Below are 18,301 nucleotides of genomic sequence, written 5' to 3' on the forward strand. Positions count from 1 at the left end.
ACTATATACCAGTATGGAAGTTATACTACACTCATAAGACATGAAAGTTCTTAAAGAATCAACGTGAATCATAAATAAAAATTACAATGAACAGGTAAAGATGTATGCTTAGATAACTTTTGCAGAAAAATAGACATATCTTTGAATTAGGGGTAATGATTAAGGCTCTAGATTACAGGAAAAAGCTGTTTCAGGTGACTATAGTCCGCAAAAACACTACAGTTCCTCCTCCTACAGACCCCTCTGTTCCTCCTCCTACAGACCCCTCTGTTCCTCCTCCTACAGACCCCTCTGTTCCTCCTCCTACAGACCCCTCTGTTCCTCCTCCTACAGACCCCTCTGTTCCTCCTCCTACAGACCCCTCTGTTCCTCCTCCTACAGACCCCTCTGTTCCTCCTCCTACAGACCCCTCTGCTGCTGCACCTCTGGATCCCTGCTGGACTAAACAGAGTGTGCCTCCCAGCTGCTGTCAGAGTGTTAGGGAGACTCTGATAGAAACGTAGACTGTCGCTAGTCCAACCGAGGTGTGTGAATTGACAAACAAACTGGATGTGCTAGATGTAATACATTCAGTCCTTCACACTTGAAAGACAGGCAGTGGGAACTGTATAAATACAGGTGTGAAAGCCATGGGGATATGCTGGCATGTAAATCATTCACGGTTATAGATATGGACATGAGAATATGTTTCTTTATAAGTGCAAGTACAAAGATAGGATTGGCATTGAGTAATTACAGTATTGTCAGTGTTGGAAGTGACTCTTCAGCTCAGTTCAGGCCAGTATTCACTCAATACTGCCTGTGAATGGGTGTTCAATTAAATGTCCACAGGGTCTCGTTCAAGGAGGAGGACGGGGACAAGGGGAGAAGGTAGCTGACTAGTGGTGGCTATTCAGCAGCCTGATGGTCTGGGGGTAGAAGTCATTAGCCAGTCTGTTGTGGTGGAGTTGCCGTACCAGGCTGTGATGCAGCCCGACAGTATACTCTCGATGGTGCTCCTGTAGAACACTGCGAGGGCCCTTGGGGACAAGCCAGATTTATTCAGCCTCCTGATACATTAGGGGCTGTTAGTGACCCAGAGGAAAGTGAGGCATAATGGATTTATCCAGGTTTCCAGCCACACAGTCACCTGATGGTATGTGTTAGCTGCTCATTAAGACGTGCTGTTGGGGCTGGGGGTTGGACAGGGGTTGAGTGGGAGGCAGAATACATCCACACAGCACAGATCAGCAAAGAATAGTCTCTGATTAAATTGTGTGAAAAACACAACAGGATTATACACACCTAAATGTCTACCCACAGTGTGGAGTCAGGGTGACTCACCTTAATAACATGCTTTGCATTCCAAACAGATTGGAGCTGATCGCTGTGCGAAATTCCTGTTTGCCATACACTTTTGTCATTTACCGCCACAATTATGCCGCATTTGTCTCCCGCAATGAGATGCCGAATTACTTTAGAAAATGACCTTCCCTATAAATGACGCATGACATCTCGAGTGGTGTTAAATCAAACAAACACTTCAGGAACACCATCGTCCGGTCAGCCAGAAAATAACATTAGGGGCATATTGTTGGAGTGATGTATGGTGGCGTGTGTGTGTGTGTGTGTGTCTTTGTCTGTGTCTCTCTGTGTGTGTGTCTGTTGTGAGGAATGTATCACTGTAAATGCCTCACAAACAGATAGACAGTAGATAGTAGACAGTTGAATTACCTGCTAATTTGGGAGGAAGGGACCAGATGGTTATTGGCTCAACTCTCAGAAGGGTTGTATTTTTGGAGTCCCTGAGCAAGGCAATTACTTCAGGATGAGACAAAGCTGGATTAATGGAGATGGGTGTAAACTGTAGTGTTTCTCAACCCCAGTGTTCTGGAACTGTAGTGTTTCTCAACCCCATTGTTCTGGAACTGTAGTGTTTCTCAATCCTGATGTTCTGGAACTGTAGTGTTTCTCAACCCCAGTGTTCTGGAACTGTAGTGTTTCTCAATCCTGATGTTCTGGAACTGTAGTGTTTCTCAATCCTGATGTTCTGGAACTGTAGTGTTTCTCAACCCCAGTGTTCTGGAACTGTAGTGTTTCTCAACCCCAGTGTTCTGGAACTGTAGTGTTTCTCAATCCTGATGTTCTGGAACTGTAGTGTTTCTCAATCCTGATGTTCTGGAACTGTAGTGTTTCTCAACCCCAGTGTTCTGGAACTGTAGTGTTTCTCAACCCCGATGTTCTGGAACGGTGGTGTTTCTCAATCCTGATGTTCTGGAACTGTAGTGTTTCTAAACCCCAGTGTTCTGTAACTGCAGTGTTTCTTAACCTTTGTGTTCTGTAACTGTACATTCGGATGAACTAAATAAGCTGCCAACAAGCCATGTAGTAGCAATTGATGTAGACAGGGTGTCATGCACCCATTATTTTATATGATAGCCTGAAATGGATTGGTAGATAGTTATGAGGTTGGGAGATTGGGAACCTATCTAGCTGGCTAGCTAAAGCCAACTTAATGAAATTGCTAGGTGGCTAGTATTACAGAGAAACAACAAAATCAATAGGCTACACAGCTTGATCAAATTCATTTCAAAACATAGCTCCTGTGAATCCTGCCCATCCCTGGCAGATCAAATGAAATCAAACACTGTGTGTGTCACTCAACACTCTCTCTCCTCCTCCACTGATGATACTGTCTGCATGCACTAGAGTATCTAGTGTCCTGCCAAGCATATCTTTGCTCCGTGGTGCACCTTGGAAGGAACCACTTATTAGGGAGAATAGGGGAGGGGGATACTCTTTTATGGACATAAAAATTAAGTGTAGTAATTAATAGGAAAAATTTATAAATAATAATTTGAAAAAAGGGGGCCATTTTGCCGCTATGAGCATGACCTCTCTGGATGGAGATGTGTTGAGCTGGTCCAATAGGGCCTGGATCTCCAGACTTCATTCCTTTTCCTTCCCAGACTCCTCTAACTGCCCTCCCTCCATCCCTCCCTCCCCGTACCTTTCGTCCTACCTGTCCCCTCCCTCCGTGTCCCTCTCTCCCTTATCCCCAGCCTCCCAGAAGGTGAGCCTTCCCCCAGACAGTCAAGCAAGATAGACCCTCCCTACCTCCAGGTCTGCTTCCCCCTCCACCTCCACCACTAACTTCACCCCAAGTGCTCTGAGACAGGTGGCCCCAATTTCACACCAGTTTCTCAGCCTGCTCAGTCGAGAGAGTGCGAGGGCTGAAGTGGAGAGTGTCTTTAAATGCACAGATGTAGCCTGGAGAAAACATGTTTGCACTTAAACACCTATTCCATTTTTCTGCTTTATGTTTGTCCTAGTTTTTGGGACGGACCCTAGACTAGCTGACAGCAGGGGGTTGTATGTGCGTGTGTGTGCATGTGTGAGTGTGTAAGAGTGTGTGTGTGTGAACAACATACTGTAGCATTCAGAAAACAACCTGGCAGGTGTGTGGTAGTGATGGTGATGGTGTTGGTAATGATAACAGTGGTGGTGACGGTGATGGTGATGGTGTTGGTAATGATAAATTAAATAGTAACGGGACAATTGTAGTAATGGGACTTGTAGTAACAATAGATTGTAACTTTGTTCTCTCAGAAGGGTTCTGCCATTAAAATTACACACACACGCACAGACACACACACCCCTGAGTACCATCTTAGGCCATTGCGACCCAGTTATGAGTGCTCTGTGCGGGTTAGCCTTTTTTAAAAGCCCCCCGATTCACATTGACCCAGAATCTGACGGTCATTCTGCACCTGGACTTAAAAAAGAACAGTTTTCTCTTCACCACTCCCTCTCATACAGCCACTGTTCTCCTGTTGACAATGCCATCTCCCCTTAAGCACTGCTACCAGAATGAATCAATTTCCAGGGGTTCAATTGAGGGCAGGAAGGTAGTGGACTTGCTTTCCACTTTGATTGGATAGAGTAGAAAACACAAGTAAACCACCTGTTAAAAGTCAATTCATTTTGAAGACCATTACCTCATGTCTAGGACACCACATCCTGAAGAGGGACACGGGGGGAAAGGAGGAGGAGGAAGGAGGAGTGGAGAGGAGGAGGGAGGAGTGAAGAGGAGGAGGGAGGAGTGAAGAGGTGGAAGGAGGGATGAAGAGGAGGAAGGAGGGGTGAAGAGGAGGAAGGAGGAGTGAAGAGGAGGAAGGAGGAGTGAAGAGGAGGAAGGAGGAGTGAAGAGGAGGAAGGAGGCGTGAAGAGGAGGAAGGAGAAAAAGGGATGAGGAGGAGAGGAAATAAATAAAGAAGAAGAAGGGAGGAAGAGGGAGGAGGGAGTAGTGAGATGAAGAGGAATATAGGGAGGATAGAGGAGGGGGGAGGAAGAGGGAGAAAGGAGTAGTGAAATGAAGAGGAATATAGGGAGGATAGAGGAGGGAGGAAGAGGGAGTAGAGGAAAATGAATAGGCAGGATAGAGAAAGAGGAGGATGAGGAGGTCTAATGGAGGAATGAAAACCGAAACTGACAGGCGATACCGCCTCCTAATTGCCTACTTCACTGGAATTAAGTGCGCTTATTAACTACAAGGTCAATGATACGGCCCCAAATACTATCCCCAGAATCTCACATGGCATAGCAGCACCATGTGAGTCTTCACAGCCTATGTACTGTATATGTGTTGAGTGCTGTTGTAATGGCTCTCACAGTGGTAGGCAACGGTTCCTCTAGAGCAGGGATATTCAACTCTTACACAACAAGGGCCAGAGCCTGCTGGTTTTCTGTCCTACCTGATAATGAATAGCACACACCTGGTTCCCCAGGTCTAATTTTTTTTACATTTTAGTTATTTAGCAGACGCTCTTATCCAGAGCAACTTACAGTTAGTGAGTGCATACATTTTCATACTGCCCCCCCCCCCGTGGGAAACGAACCCACAACCCTGGCGTTGCAAGCACCATGCTCTACCAACTGAGCTACAGGGGACTATCAGTCCCTGATTGAAGGGCAACAATAAAAACACGCAGTGGAAATGGCTTCGAGGTCCAGAGTTGAGTTTGAGGGCTCTAGAGCCTGATGAAACTGCCTTTCTTTACCTTCCCTACTTTAAACTGTTTTGTATGTTTGGTCATTCTCCTGGTTCTAGTCCCAGGAGAGGTATAAAGTCAGCCTGATCCCATATCTGTTTGTGCTGCTGTACCACAATGACCACATGAGTTGGCTATACAGCACTAACAGATCTGAGACCAGGCTAACATTCAGCTGCTTGTACAGTATGATATCTAGCTGGGTTAAAGAGACACATGCAATCTCCTGGATAAAAGGAGTGGTTCAGCCAAGATACAGCAAGATAAAGCAGAACCACAGTATATCCTCAGTTTAAGTATCAGCCCTAGTGGCTCTTACCACAGATCTCTCTTCAGGCCTGCATTGACACAGGCACATATACAGTACAATCACCTCTCTGATGGAAATAGGCTAGCCAAATGGAGCTGTTATTCAGGGCTTGAAAGCTTCGGCATGCTCTAACCCCCCATCCTCTCCTGTTCGATGGGCCTTTACTTGAAAAAAACATCAGCAAAAAAACTGAGCAGCCTGTTGCTAGGTTACCTCTTTAGTGATTCTCCTTCCTGAGTAACAAACATGCTCCTCTGTTGGGATGGGGGGGATTGGGGGGGGATTGGGGGACATGGAGGGAGCAAGAGAGGGCGATAGGGAGAGGGGAAGAAGAGGAGAGGGGATAGAGGGAGAGAGGAAGAGGGGTAACCTTGGTCTATACATCCATACCGCTACAGCACTCTGTCCAGGGAGATAGGAAACAGACCATGCCTCTCCATCACTCTGTCCAGTGAGATAGGAAACAGACCATGCCTCTCCATCACTCTGTCCAGTGAGATAGGAAACAGACCATACCTCTCCATCACTCTGTGCAGGGAGATAGGAAACATACCATACCTCTCCATCACTCTGTGCAGGGAGATAGGAAACATACCATACCTCTCCATCACTCTGTGCAGGGAGATAGGAAACATACCATACCTCTCCATCACTCTGTGCAGGGAGATAGGAAACAGACATACAGAAGGTTAAGGGCCTGTGGCATTCAGCTGCTCCATGTCACTCTATGGATTTAGAGATGTGTGTCCAAGTGAAATAAACATTAACAGATGACTTGTGTAAGTAATACTCCATGTATAGACCTAGGTGTGATTTCTGGGAAAAGGAAGGTGCTGGAGAGGAGGGAATATGACTCTGGGACACATTTATATAAGGATGTCACCAAGGCACATAACATAGCTGTGTTTTGGGAGTAATGCTTCAAATCTCTGGGATCAAATATCTGGGGAGGAAGGTACTGGAAATACAACAGCTTAGAAATATGAATCTACAATAATCTACAATAATCTACAGGATGAGTTAATTGTCATTTATAATGAATGGATAGATACATACAGGTACCCTTTATTTATTTGATTAAGATAATTTGGATTCATATTTTGATTAGAGTGAGACAAATCTAAGATTATACATGGTTGATTCTCTGGAGCAAAACATGAGAAGTATGAGAAAATACTCTACAAATGTTTTCTATGAGAATTAAAGGTGATAAAGAAGAGATCTCAAATTGGATTTTCATTTTCTATGGGTTTAATAATAATAATATTTTATTTAATTGACAGAAAATAATCTCAAAGCGCATAAAAACCTAAACAAACAACTAATTGAAAATTTCAGCAGACGCTCTTATGCAGAGAAATTAGGGTTAAGTGCCTTACTCAAGGGCACATTGACAGATTTTCTCACCTAGTCGGCTCGGGGATTAGAACCAGCAACCTTTCGGTTACTGGCACAACGCTCTTAACCACTAAGCTACCTGCTAGAGATGCTAGAGATGGAGTTTAAATACCTTTATTTGGCTTCGGATGAAAGGCTGTGAGTTGAGGCAGTTTGGATTGGAATGGCAGTGTTGTTTCAGGGGATTGGGCATCGATGGTACAGCCAGACAAACAGGCCCGGAGCTCGTCATCAGTGCACCACATTTGCTTCTCCGACAGTCAGTTCCTCCACAGGTCCCGCTCCTCTGTAGGTACTGGTCCTCCATTGCGGAACCTGTAGCACCCACCTGTGTGATGCCATGGCTGCTGAAAAGCACACGAAAAGCCACCATATATTGACAGTGGTAACTTTTTACTGCAGTGTGCTAAATCAGGGTCACACTGAGTGTTTTTTGGTTGTCTTAAACAAATCTACCTTGAAACACAGGTATACACCTCACACACATGGTTATGGGCTTAAAGAAAAGAAGACACCTGTACCATGTCAGATATAGAGTTGAAATAATGTTTATTAATGATGAAATTATGAAAAGATTAATAACATTCCACCCATGAGGCCACTAGAGGGCGATTTTGTCATTTGACTGTAGGAAAGGTGTAATGAATACTCGGACAGAGTGGTAAGATCCAATCGCAGAATAGCGATGCTTTATTAGAGTACAGACAAGGGAATAGCTTAATCGTGGTCGGGCGGGCTGTGGTCAAAACCGGGCCAGGCATAGACAGGCAGAGGTACCAAAGGAGCGGGCTTAGTCGTAGTCGAGGTCACAGGCACAGGATCAGAGAACGGTAATCACTGGGGTAGACAAGTAGAGGATTAAGCAATTCGGGAAGTCAAACAACAAGGCACAGGTCGGATACACGGGTAATCAAAAACAACAAACTCTCTCTCTCTCGGAACAAAACGCTTAGCAAGTCACAAAGGAACAATACCTCGCACCGACTGAACCTCTGAGCACACCTTATATCCTACCCTAATTATGGACAGGTGTGCTCAGAACTCAGGTGAACCAGATCGAGTCTGATGACTCCCCCTCTCTGTAGATCGGGGAAGTGTCAGACTCTGTCTAGACCCAGCCAACCCCCGATCCCTTACAGTATCCCCCTCCCCAGGGCCGGCTCCTGACGGCCTTCTACCTCTACCGGGTGGTCTTCCTCTGGGTCGGGGTCCGGGATGATCTGGGTGTTCAGCGTGGAAAGTGGCCTTGAGAGCGGGGTCTAGTATGTCCTTAGCAGGAACCCAGGACCGTTCCTCCGGTCCATATCCCTCCCAGTCCACGAGATATTCGATGCCCCCTCGTCTCCATCTAGACTCCAGTATCTCGTGGACTGTATAGGTGGTGTCCTGTTCATCCTCCAAAGGTGGTGTAGTAGGTTGTTGAGCGATTGGTGGATACATCGGGCTATAATGAACAGGTTTCAGCAGGGAGACGTGGAACGTAGGGTTTATCCTGTAGTGTCGAGGGAGTAACAGACGGTAGGTGACAGGGTTAATACGTCTCTGAACTTTGAAAGGACCAATGTACCTGGGTTGGAGCTTCTTGCAGCTCCGTCGGAACCGCAGGTCTCGGGTAGACAGCCACACTCGTTGTCCGGTTTGATAAGTGGGAGTAGTTCTCCGGCGTCGGTCGGCATAGGTCTTTTGCTGCTGTGAGGCTTGACTGAGATGTTGATGGGCCGTCTCCCAGACCTGCGCACTCCGACGGAACCACTCGTCCACTGCCGGTACCATCCCGGGTGCGGTATCCCACGGGAACAGGGGTGGTTGATACCCTAGAACACACTGAAAGGGCGTTAGACGTAGGGAGGTGTGAATGAGTGAGTTCTGAGCATACTCTGACCAAGGAAGGAATCGGCTCCACTCTTGCGGCTGCCGCGAACATTGTTGCCGTAGATACTTCCCAATTTCCTGGTTGAGCCGTTCGGTCTGCCCATTGGCCTGGGGATGATATCCGGAGGTGAGGCTCACCGAGATACCCAAGCGTTCGCAGAACGCCTTCCAAACCCGGGATATGAACTGGGGTCCCCGGTCGGAAACAATATCCTCTGGAACACCAAACTGCCGGAACACCTGGTTAAACATAGTCTCCGCCATCTGAGTGGCGTTAGGTAAACAGGTCATGGGTACTAACCGACACATCTTTGAGAATCGATCGATGACCACGAGAATTACAGTATGGCCCTCTGATTCTGGTAGGTCGGTAACAAAGTCCATCGCGATGTGCGACCAGGGTCGTTGAGGAGTGGGCAATGGCATCAGCTTGCCCTCCGGTAGTGCTCGAGGCGCCTTGGACTGAGCACAAACTGGGCAGGATAATACGTAGTCTCGGACGTCATCTGTGAGAGAATCCCACCAGTATTTTCGACTGATGAGTCGAGTAGTTCGAGTGATTCCGGGATGACCAGATCCTAGCGACGTGTGGCACCATTCCATCAGTTGAGGTCGAAGTGAAGCTGGTACAAACACCTTCGACACCGGGGTTTCTGGAGGGGCTGGTTCCGCTTGTAGGCTCTCCTGAATCGTGTCATCGATAGCCCACCTCACAGGGCCAGCACGGCAACTCATGGGGAGGATAGGTTCTGGTTCAACCGGTCTGTCAGCGCGCTCGAACCGTCGGGAAAGCGCGTCCGCCTTACAATTCTTGGACCCGGGAATATAAGAGACAGTGAATTGGAAACGGTTGAAGAACTAAGACCACCTTGCCTGTCGGTAGTTCAGTCGTTTAGCACTGTGAAGATACTCCAGATTGCGATGGTCCGTGAGCACTTGGAACGGATGAGCTGCTCCCTCCAGCCAATGTCTCCACTCCTCCAGTGCTAACTTCACCGCCAGCAATTCACGATTTCCCACGTCGTAGTTCTGCTCGGCCGGATTCAGCTTCTTAGAAAAAAAAGCACAGGGTCGTGATTTGGGCGGCTCACCTTGGCGCTGGGGTAGCACGGCTCCGACTCCAACCTCCGAGGCGTCCACCTCCACGATGAACGGCAACGTAGGATCCGGCTGACACAAAATGGGAACGGTGGTAAATCGTTGTTTCAATGTCTCAAAGGCCCGCACTGCCCCCTCCGTCCATTTCAGACCACGCCCCTTGTGGCTGGTCATCGCCGACAGGGGAGCTGCGGTGGTGCTGAAATTACGCACGAACCGTCTATAGTAATTGGCAAACCCCAAGAATCTCTGAAGCTCTTTCACCGTCTGGGGTTGAGGCCAGTCTCGTACAGCTTGTACCTTGGATTCATCCAGTCTTACCCCGTCGGGAGTGAGTATTGCCCCAAGGAAGGAAATCGTCGTGACATGGAATTCACTCTTCTCTGCCTTCACGAACAGAGAGTGTTGGCGGAGTCGGTCCAGAACCTGTCGTACATGGGACACATGTTCACTCAGAGAGTTAGAGTAGATTAGGATGTCATCAATGTACACTATGACAAAACGATCAACCAAGTCCCTAAAAATGTCATTCATGAACGCCTGGAACACAGAGGGCGCGTTAGTAAGTCCATAGGGCATAACACAATATTCATAATGTCCTCGATGGGTGATGAAGGCGGTCTTCCATTCATCCCCCTCTCTAATGCGCACCAGATTGTACGCACTCCTGAGGTACAGTTTACTGTAGATGGAGGCTTGCCCCACCTGCTCGAGGGCCGCTGGAATCAAAGGAAGGGGGTAACGATTTTTTATGGTGATATCGTTCAAACCTCGATAGTCTATGCAAGGACGAAGTGCCTCATCAATATACTTGCTCATTGATTCCCGTTCCGGCTGAGACAAAGGGTAGATTAGTCCGCGAGGAGGGGTAGCCCCGGATAACAGATCAATTGCACAATCCCAGGCCCGATGCGGTGGTAGCACGGAAGCCCTCTCCTTGGAGAACACCTGCGCGTAATCCTGGTACTCTGTAGGAACAACAGTAGACACCGCCCCCTTCGCATCCTCCACAGTAGACGTTTTGCAAGGTAAAATGAGGCACTCAGCCCTACATACCTCACTCCAAGCCGTGATATCGCCAGATTTCCAGGAGATGACCGGATCATGGGTAACGAGCCAGGGGTGGCCAAGGACTAGCGGCTCCCGTGGGGCGGAGATGATGAACAGAATGATGTTCTCATGGTGCAGGGATCCCACTTGTAACTTGATCTCCCCGGTACGGTGCGTAATGAACCCAGTGCCCATGGGCTCACCGTCTAGCGCGTTGACTCTCAGGGGAGGTTGAATTGGGATAAGTTGAACTCCCAACTCCTCAGCAAGACCCATATCCAGAAAGCTGGCAGCCGCTCCGGAATCAATAAGTCCCTCCAACCTGCGCACTTTCTCTCCGACAGATAAGGTGACAGGCACATACATTTGTTTAACACTGGAGTCTCACTCACCGGTTTGGCAGTTCCGAGGCGATATCCTGGGGTACGGTTAGGTCGTACCGGACATTGACGAACGAAATGACCCGCCTGACCACAATACAGGCATAGTCCGTCTTGCCGACGTTGTTGTCTCACCGAACCTGGTAGAGGTGACCGTCCCAGTTGCATAGGCTCCTCCTCAGATTCTCTCCTCCGCTCTGTCGATTGCATAGGACCAGTGATCGAGGGCTCCCGGACTGTGGATGCCTTGTGTTGCACTATAAGATTATCAATAGAGATGGCTATTTTGATAAACTCATGTAGCGCAGTGATATCTCCTCGACAAGCCAACTCAGTCTGTACGCAGTCTTTGCGCAGCCCTCTTCGGAAAACTGTGAGCAAAGCAGTTTCGCGCCATCCGCTACCGGCTGCTATAGTACGGAACTCTAAAGCGTAGTCGGCTACTGTGCGACGGCCCTGCTGAAGTTCGCATAGTTGGTCTCCCACACTACGCCCAGATACTGGGTGGTCGAACACCTCTTGAAACAGTCTCTTGAACTGAACTTCCGCATTCAACTCGGGGACCTCAGCTGCCCAAAGCGCAGTAGCCCAATCCAGTGCTCTTCCCGTTAGCAGAGAAATCATGAAATCCACCCTGCTACGGTCATCGGAAAACATAGCACGATTATACGACACATACAGGGACATCTGGAGTAGAAACCCCTGACATTTGCCAGGTTCCCCGTCGTACCTTGTCGGTATAGAAATCGGAGGTGCATGACGAGGACCGACCGTACTCGGGGTGGTGCCTTCCGCTGCACCAGCGTTGAGTAGCTGTAGGAGTTCATCCATGCGTGTCTCCTGTATCTCCCATCGCCTCTGTAATTCCGCTGGATCCATGGTAAGGGCGAGGTATTCTGTAATGAATACTCGGACAGAGTGGTAAGATCCAATCGCAGAATAGCGATGCTTTATTAGAGTACAGACAAGGGAATAGCTTAATCGTGGTCGGGCGGGCTGTGGTCAAAACCGGGCCAGGCATAGACAGGCAGAGGTACCAAAGGAGCGGGCTTAGTCGTAGTCGAGGTCACAGGCACAGGATCAGAGAACGGTAATCACTGGGGTAGACAAGTAGATGATTAAGCAATTCGGGAAGTCAAACAACAAGGCACAGGTCGGATACACGGGTAATCAAAAACAACAAACTCTCTCTCTCTCTCGGAACAAAACGCTTAGCAAGTCACAAAGGAACAATACCTCGCACCGACTGAACCTCTCAGCACACCTTATATCCTACCCTAATTATGGACAGGTGTGCTCAGAACTCAGGTGAACCAGATCAAGTCTGATGACTCCCCCTCTCTGTAGATCGGGGAAGTGTCAGACTCTGTCTAGACCCAGCCAACCCCCGATCCCTTACAAAAGGGGTACGAACAGTCCCTGAGCCTGTTCTGCCATCTTTGGACACGGCATGCAGTACTTGTTGTAACTCTTCCTGACAGAGGAAACAATAAAGCCGGGGATGCATTATTTGAATCCAAACAGGTAGCTAGCTAGCTAGCTATAAGCCAAAAAGATAGACTTTTCATCCCAATTCTGCAACTCTGAGAGTCAAGACCACGAGATGTAAGTGATCAACCCCCAGAGCAGTCAAAGCCCAAAAAAAGTATTTTAATAATGCAACAAAAAAACACAAAAAAAATAACAAAATGATGTACAATATTTACAGAGCTCTCTGCCTAGACGACCTCACGGCGCCATGGCAACCACAGAAAGGGGTCTTTGAGAAAATAAAATGGCTGCCAGGTTCATTGGTAGTGCTGGCGCATTGGGAGGCAAATACAACCCAGAGCCACCATGCACCTGCACCCACTTCAATAAATGTTTTAATCTCTTTCCCTCCGCAGCCAAGAACTGCTCCTACTTCAAACACTTCACTAAGGAAGAAGAGGCAGAAGGGTTTGAAGCCAAAACTCAGAAAGGTGAGTTCTCTCTCTCCTTCATTACAGGCTTCAGGTGAATGAGCCACAGTGCAACACAAGGTTTTGGAAAAAAATTAACAAAATAACATTCGGTCAGTTTCACCACTGTGAAATTCTCTATGGCGGTTTTAGACAATTTTCAACTTGAGTTTTGAGTTGCTATGCTGTAGAGGGGGAGGCATGGTGACTATGAATGAAATGTATACTTCGTGTCTATAGTACTGACTCATTGGTCCCTCAGCATGACAATAAAACACATTCAGTCACTGCCGTACCAAAACACAGACATGAATGGTACCCTTTGTGATTGGCAAACACTCTCTCTCTTCCTTTCTCTCTCTCCCCTCTTCTCTCTCTCGCACACACACACACACACACACACACACATTGCACATGCACACATGCACGCACACACACACACACACACCTCCAAAAACATATGCCAGACGTGCCTGCGATTAGCTATTAGTTACATCTCACATTGCTCTTTTTAAAACAGATGCTATTCCAGGAGACTCCTCCTCCTTCCATCCATATCAGCCACTGAATGGCCCTTTGACTTATCAGATCGATATAGTTCCTTAGGGATTGACGTTTCACAGTGGCCACGCACCTCTACTGAGGTACGGATGTAAATATCCCTCAAAATCTGCTGTTGGCACCCATACAAATTAGCCCCAAGGTTGCCTTCTTAAATCCTGTTCATTCTCTTCAATTAAACACCATGACTTTTCTCATTAGCTGGGAATGTTTTTTGAAATGTCAGATACAACATACTTTGGTGATATTGTTATCAACCTACTGCATACCCCTTAAAATATACATTTTATTTTGCTGGGTACGCTATTAGCATGCTAACGCTCATTAAGACAGACAGGTAGAATAGCTAGCATAGCTAGCCATCGCTAGCATTCACTGGTTGAAGTTGAAGTAACTTTTGAGTGTAATGGAGTTGACTGGTGACTATGACATGAATATATATATCATTCACAACAGCTGTACGGGAGCTAGAATCCAGTTATAATAAAAACATGTTTAACTATGTGTGTCATTATTGCTTGAAATCAGGATTCTGCACTGCTTTCAATGGGGAAAGATTGCTTCCGTACCCCGCTCATCCCTGCTTGTGTGAATTTAGTTGAAAACGTCACTTTGCCGTGTGGACCTATAGGCTGTGTCTGTGTCCCAAATGCCTCTATGGAGCCTGGTCAAAAGTAGTGCCATTTGGGACGCAGACATAATATTCCCTCGCAGGACGGGACAACAGGCAGAGGCAGCCGAGCCTAACGTCTAAGGTCACACGCATGGAGACACAGATTGTATGTCTCCCGCCATGTCTCTCCACAGCCAAGCCATGACAAAACTAGCTATTTGAGTGGAACAATTACGCTTATTTCACGCTCAATGCTCTCCAGCTGCTCAGTCAGGGAGTTAAGACGGGAAAGTGAGCCCTGGCTTATCTTAATCTGTACAATGGGCCTGGAGGATTGGAGGGGGGTTAGAGAGGAGAGTCGGATGAGTCACCTGGAGACAAGGCTTCTCTCTTCATCACTCCTCTGCTAGAAGCAGTGGTAATAGACAGTTTTAGTGTATTGTAGCATGGTTAAACCAGACTGAATGCTGAGCTCAGTGAAACAGTGGTGATCGCACCATTCAGTCTGCTGGTTCAACCTGGCTAACTATATTGTCAGTGATGGTTAATGAAGACACTGTTCAAGATGGCACTCTGCTGTATTCTCTTCATGCTGATTAAGGTTAATTGGAGGGGGGATGGGTTAGTGGGAGGGAGATCCAATGCCTTAGAATGGGAGATGGTTTACAGTAAGAACTGAATGGATTTCTGTTGGAAATCATGATGGAAAGGTAAACGGATCCTTCTTTCTAGCAGGTGTTTATTACAATACAAAACCTAAAAGTTGACCCATTAATGCTGTCATAAACAACGTTAAACTGGCCATGGCCATGTTCAGTGTTCAGTAAGGCACACTGTGCTAAAACGTTTTGCAATGGAAAATGGGAATGTGTTCTTATTGGACAAGTTCAGATAGTATCTCCCCATTCCAGAACATTTTCTCTCCACTGAACAGGATCCAGGTTATCTCTCTCTCTCTCTCTCTCTCTCTCTCTCTCTCTCTCTCTCTCTCTCTCTCTCTCTCTCTCTCTCTCTCTCTCTCTCTCTCTCTCTCTCTCTCTCTCTCTCTCTCTCTCTCTCTCTCTCTCTCTCTCTCTCTCTCTCTCTCTCTCTCGCTCTCTCTCTCTCAGAGTACAACCTCTCAGCAGCGGCCATCGCTGTGTTCAGCCTGGCCTTCATGACCCTAGGGTCGCTGTGCGTCATGTGCTCCTTCGGGAAGGGGCGGGACTACCTGCTGAGGCCTGCTGGGATGTTCTTTGCCTTCGCAGGTCAGAGACATCTACTTTGACTTAGATATTCACGTTATACATCAGGCATGACTACGAAGAACATTGTCAATTTTTCTACCTGTCCACCCAGGTCCATCAGTTATTTGTTCGTTAGTTTGTTAATTCATTAATTTGTTCGTATGTTCTTTCCATCTGTCCATCCGTCCATCCGCCCATCTGCCCATCCATCCATCCATCCATCCATCCTGACCTGTGCCCCTTCTCCCTCTAGGTCTCTGCATCATCATCTCTGTGGAGGTGATGCGTAACTCCACCAAGCGGATGATTGACAGTGAGGAGACCGTCTGGGAACAGTACTACTACTCCTGGTCGTTTGAATGTGCCTGCGCCTCCTTTGTCCTCCTGGTCTTCAGTGGCCTCAGCCTGTTGATCATCTCCATGCCCCAGATGCCACGCAACCCCTGGGAGACCTGTATGGATGCAGAGCCAGACTCTATGGAGCCCTTAGACTAGTGGTAGTAGATCAGACTAGAACAGATTAGACCTGACCAGATCAACTCTTGGGAGACCTGCATGGACACAGTCAGACTCCATGGAGCCCATAGACTAGTAGTAGACTCCACTAGAACAGACCAGATAAGAAAAGATTGAAACAGAACTGACCAGACTAGTCTAGTCTAGACCAGACCAGACCAGACTAGACCAGGGGAATCTTCAACCAAGGCTGCCAAAACCATACATTTTTTATAGAATCCAACTGAAGATAAACTAACTTGAGGCTGGTGGTGGGGGCAACAGAGTTAAGGATACAGAGGAATGAGAGTGGGGCACCCCGCCTAAGTAATGGTAGAAGGGGAAACAATACACTACACTGATTGGTTTTAAGTGTACAGATAAAGATAAGATGTAAGGCAGGAACTCTGAGCAGTCCTCGAGGGCCACAGATGTTCGTTTCTTTGGTCCTTAACTGATACATTTGTTTCATTGATTGCAGAGAGTGTCCACTCTCCTGGTCCATATCATCCGTTACTAAGCAACAGACACTGTGGCACTTGAGGACTGCCCTGATATAGGGTGTGTTCGTAAATTCACCATGGCAACCTACTCCAATTGCAGACCACTCTGGTTGGAGAGTGCCAGAGCGCAGAATAATTTATGAATTTCCGAACTCCCTAAACTCGGTTGTTATGACAGATGTAAGTAAACATCGACAAAAAAACGGAATTCAATTGTTGCCAGTAATACAGTTACATTCACTAACCCTCTTGATAACATGAAAACACTCTAGCACCTCTAGCAGCTCTGCAATGGTGAGTAACATGTTCAGAGTGAGGTGTTCTCTCATTTGTGTCTGGAAGTAGCTAGCAAGTAAGCTAACCAAGTTTAGCCAGTTAGTGTGGGTGCTTGATTGCCGTTGTGAGGTCAGAACGCTTGGATCAACCCTACTTTCGTCCAGAGCATCCAGTGTGTGCTCTGAACGCACCGAGAGCGAAACACTCTGAATTTATCAACGGACAATCTGACAACGCTCTGAATTTAGGAATGGTCAAAGCACACTCTGAGCGCACTCTGTCACTCTAGAGACGAATTTACGAACGCACCCATAATGTACAGTATTAAAATGTAACTTTTGCCATAAAGTGACCACACAGACAGAAAGAGCTAAAGAACCTAGCAACATAGTGAGCGGATTAATATAGTTTGAGCTGTTGTCTTGTACACTTCTAATATAAGTGTCGCTTTAGCTTTCTACATTTTTTTAAATGAAATAACTTAATGCTTTAATGAATGTTGCATCCAGGCAGCTACAAACAATGTTTATTTATTTAACATGTATCAATGGATTAAACCATATTGAAGCTCCGGTGCAATGCCTGTACAAGGATCTACTGTGTTAGTTAGGTTGCTTTACTGCTGTTTGTTGTTTACAGAGACAACGTAGAATACACAGCGTATATACAGTACTTGTATGTTTTAAACATGGGCCTATAAAGATGATACATATAATGTTGTTTTTTGTGCGTGTTTGTGAGAGCATGTCAATCTGAATCAGCATCGAGACTGATAATGTCAGCTAGTGAGCAAACAGCTTTAATCAGTGGAGGACATTAAAGTGGATTGGTGTGAGCGTTTCACTCTCCAGTAAATATTTACTTTAGTGGGATGATCAATCTTAGCAAACTGCGTTCAACAGCCAGAGGAGGGAAAATTGTCCATGAGACTGTTTTCTAAACAGTTGTCAACTTAGGTGTCAGGTGATAAAAATGATAAACACTCTCTCTCTTTATCCCTCCCTCCCTCCTTCTCACTCTCTCTCTCACTCTCTCCTCTCTCTCTCTCTCTCTCTCTCTCTCTCTCTCTCTCTCTCTCTCTCTCACTCTCTCTCTCTCTTCTCTCTCTCTCTTTCTCTCTCTCTCTCTCTCTCACTCTCTCTCTCTCTCTTCTCTCTCTCTCTTTCTCTCTCTCTCTCTCTCTCTCTTCTCTCCCCCCCTCCCCCCGTGCAGGTGCATGTAAAATACAAGGGCCCTGAATGTTTCTTTTCAACAAGATGAGAACAAGAAATCCTGACTCCGTGTGCCTCCATACAGGAGTCCTATTTAGAAGAGACACATTTCCTTCCCATCTGTTTCACTTAAAGTTCAAAATGAAAAGATGAAGTGTGAAAATGTTTCAAGGCGGTTGTGATAAATCCCTTTATTTCTATTGACACAGGACAGTTGTTGCATAATGCATTTCAGCAACATTTATCTTATAAATATTATAGCCAGCTGGACAAGCTAAATTGTAGTGATTTTCAGTCAAAAAGCAACAGCCATGTTCTGTTTTTGGGGAACACTTTAG

General features: G+C 46.8%; 1 protein-coding gene across 1 annotated transcript in view; it reads left to right on the plus strand.

Moving 5' to 3' along the window:
- LOC121551633 (voltage-dependent calcium channel gamma-1 subunit-like) overlaps positions 1 to 17,467 on the plus strand; it is a 21,162-nt gene extending 3,695 nt beyond the window's left edge. Inside the window, exons 2-4 of the mRNA XM_041864341.2 lie at positions 13,025 to 13,099; positions 15,362 to 15,499; positions 15,732 to 17,467. Of these exons, the coding sequence (XP_041720275.1) occupies positions 13,025 to 13,099; positions 15,362 to 15,499; positions 15,732 to 15,973 (455 nt within the window). The 3' untranslated portion in view covers positions 15,974 to 17,467. The remainder of the gene's footprint in view (positions 1 to 13,024; positions 13,100 to 15,361; positions 15,500 to 15,731) is intronic.
- Positions 17,468 to 18,301: the final 834 nt, after the last annotated feature.

The sequence above is a fragment of the Coregonus clupeaformis genome, chromosome 35 (genome assembly GCF_020615455.1).
Source record: "Coregonus clupeaformis isolate EN_2021a chromosome 35, ASM2061545v1, whole genome shotgun sequence".
NCBI classification, from domain to species: Eukaryota; Metazoa; Chordata; class Actinopteri; order Salmoniformes; family Salmonidae; genus Coregonus; species Coregonus clupeaformis.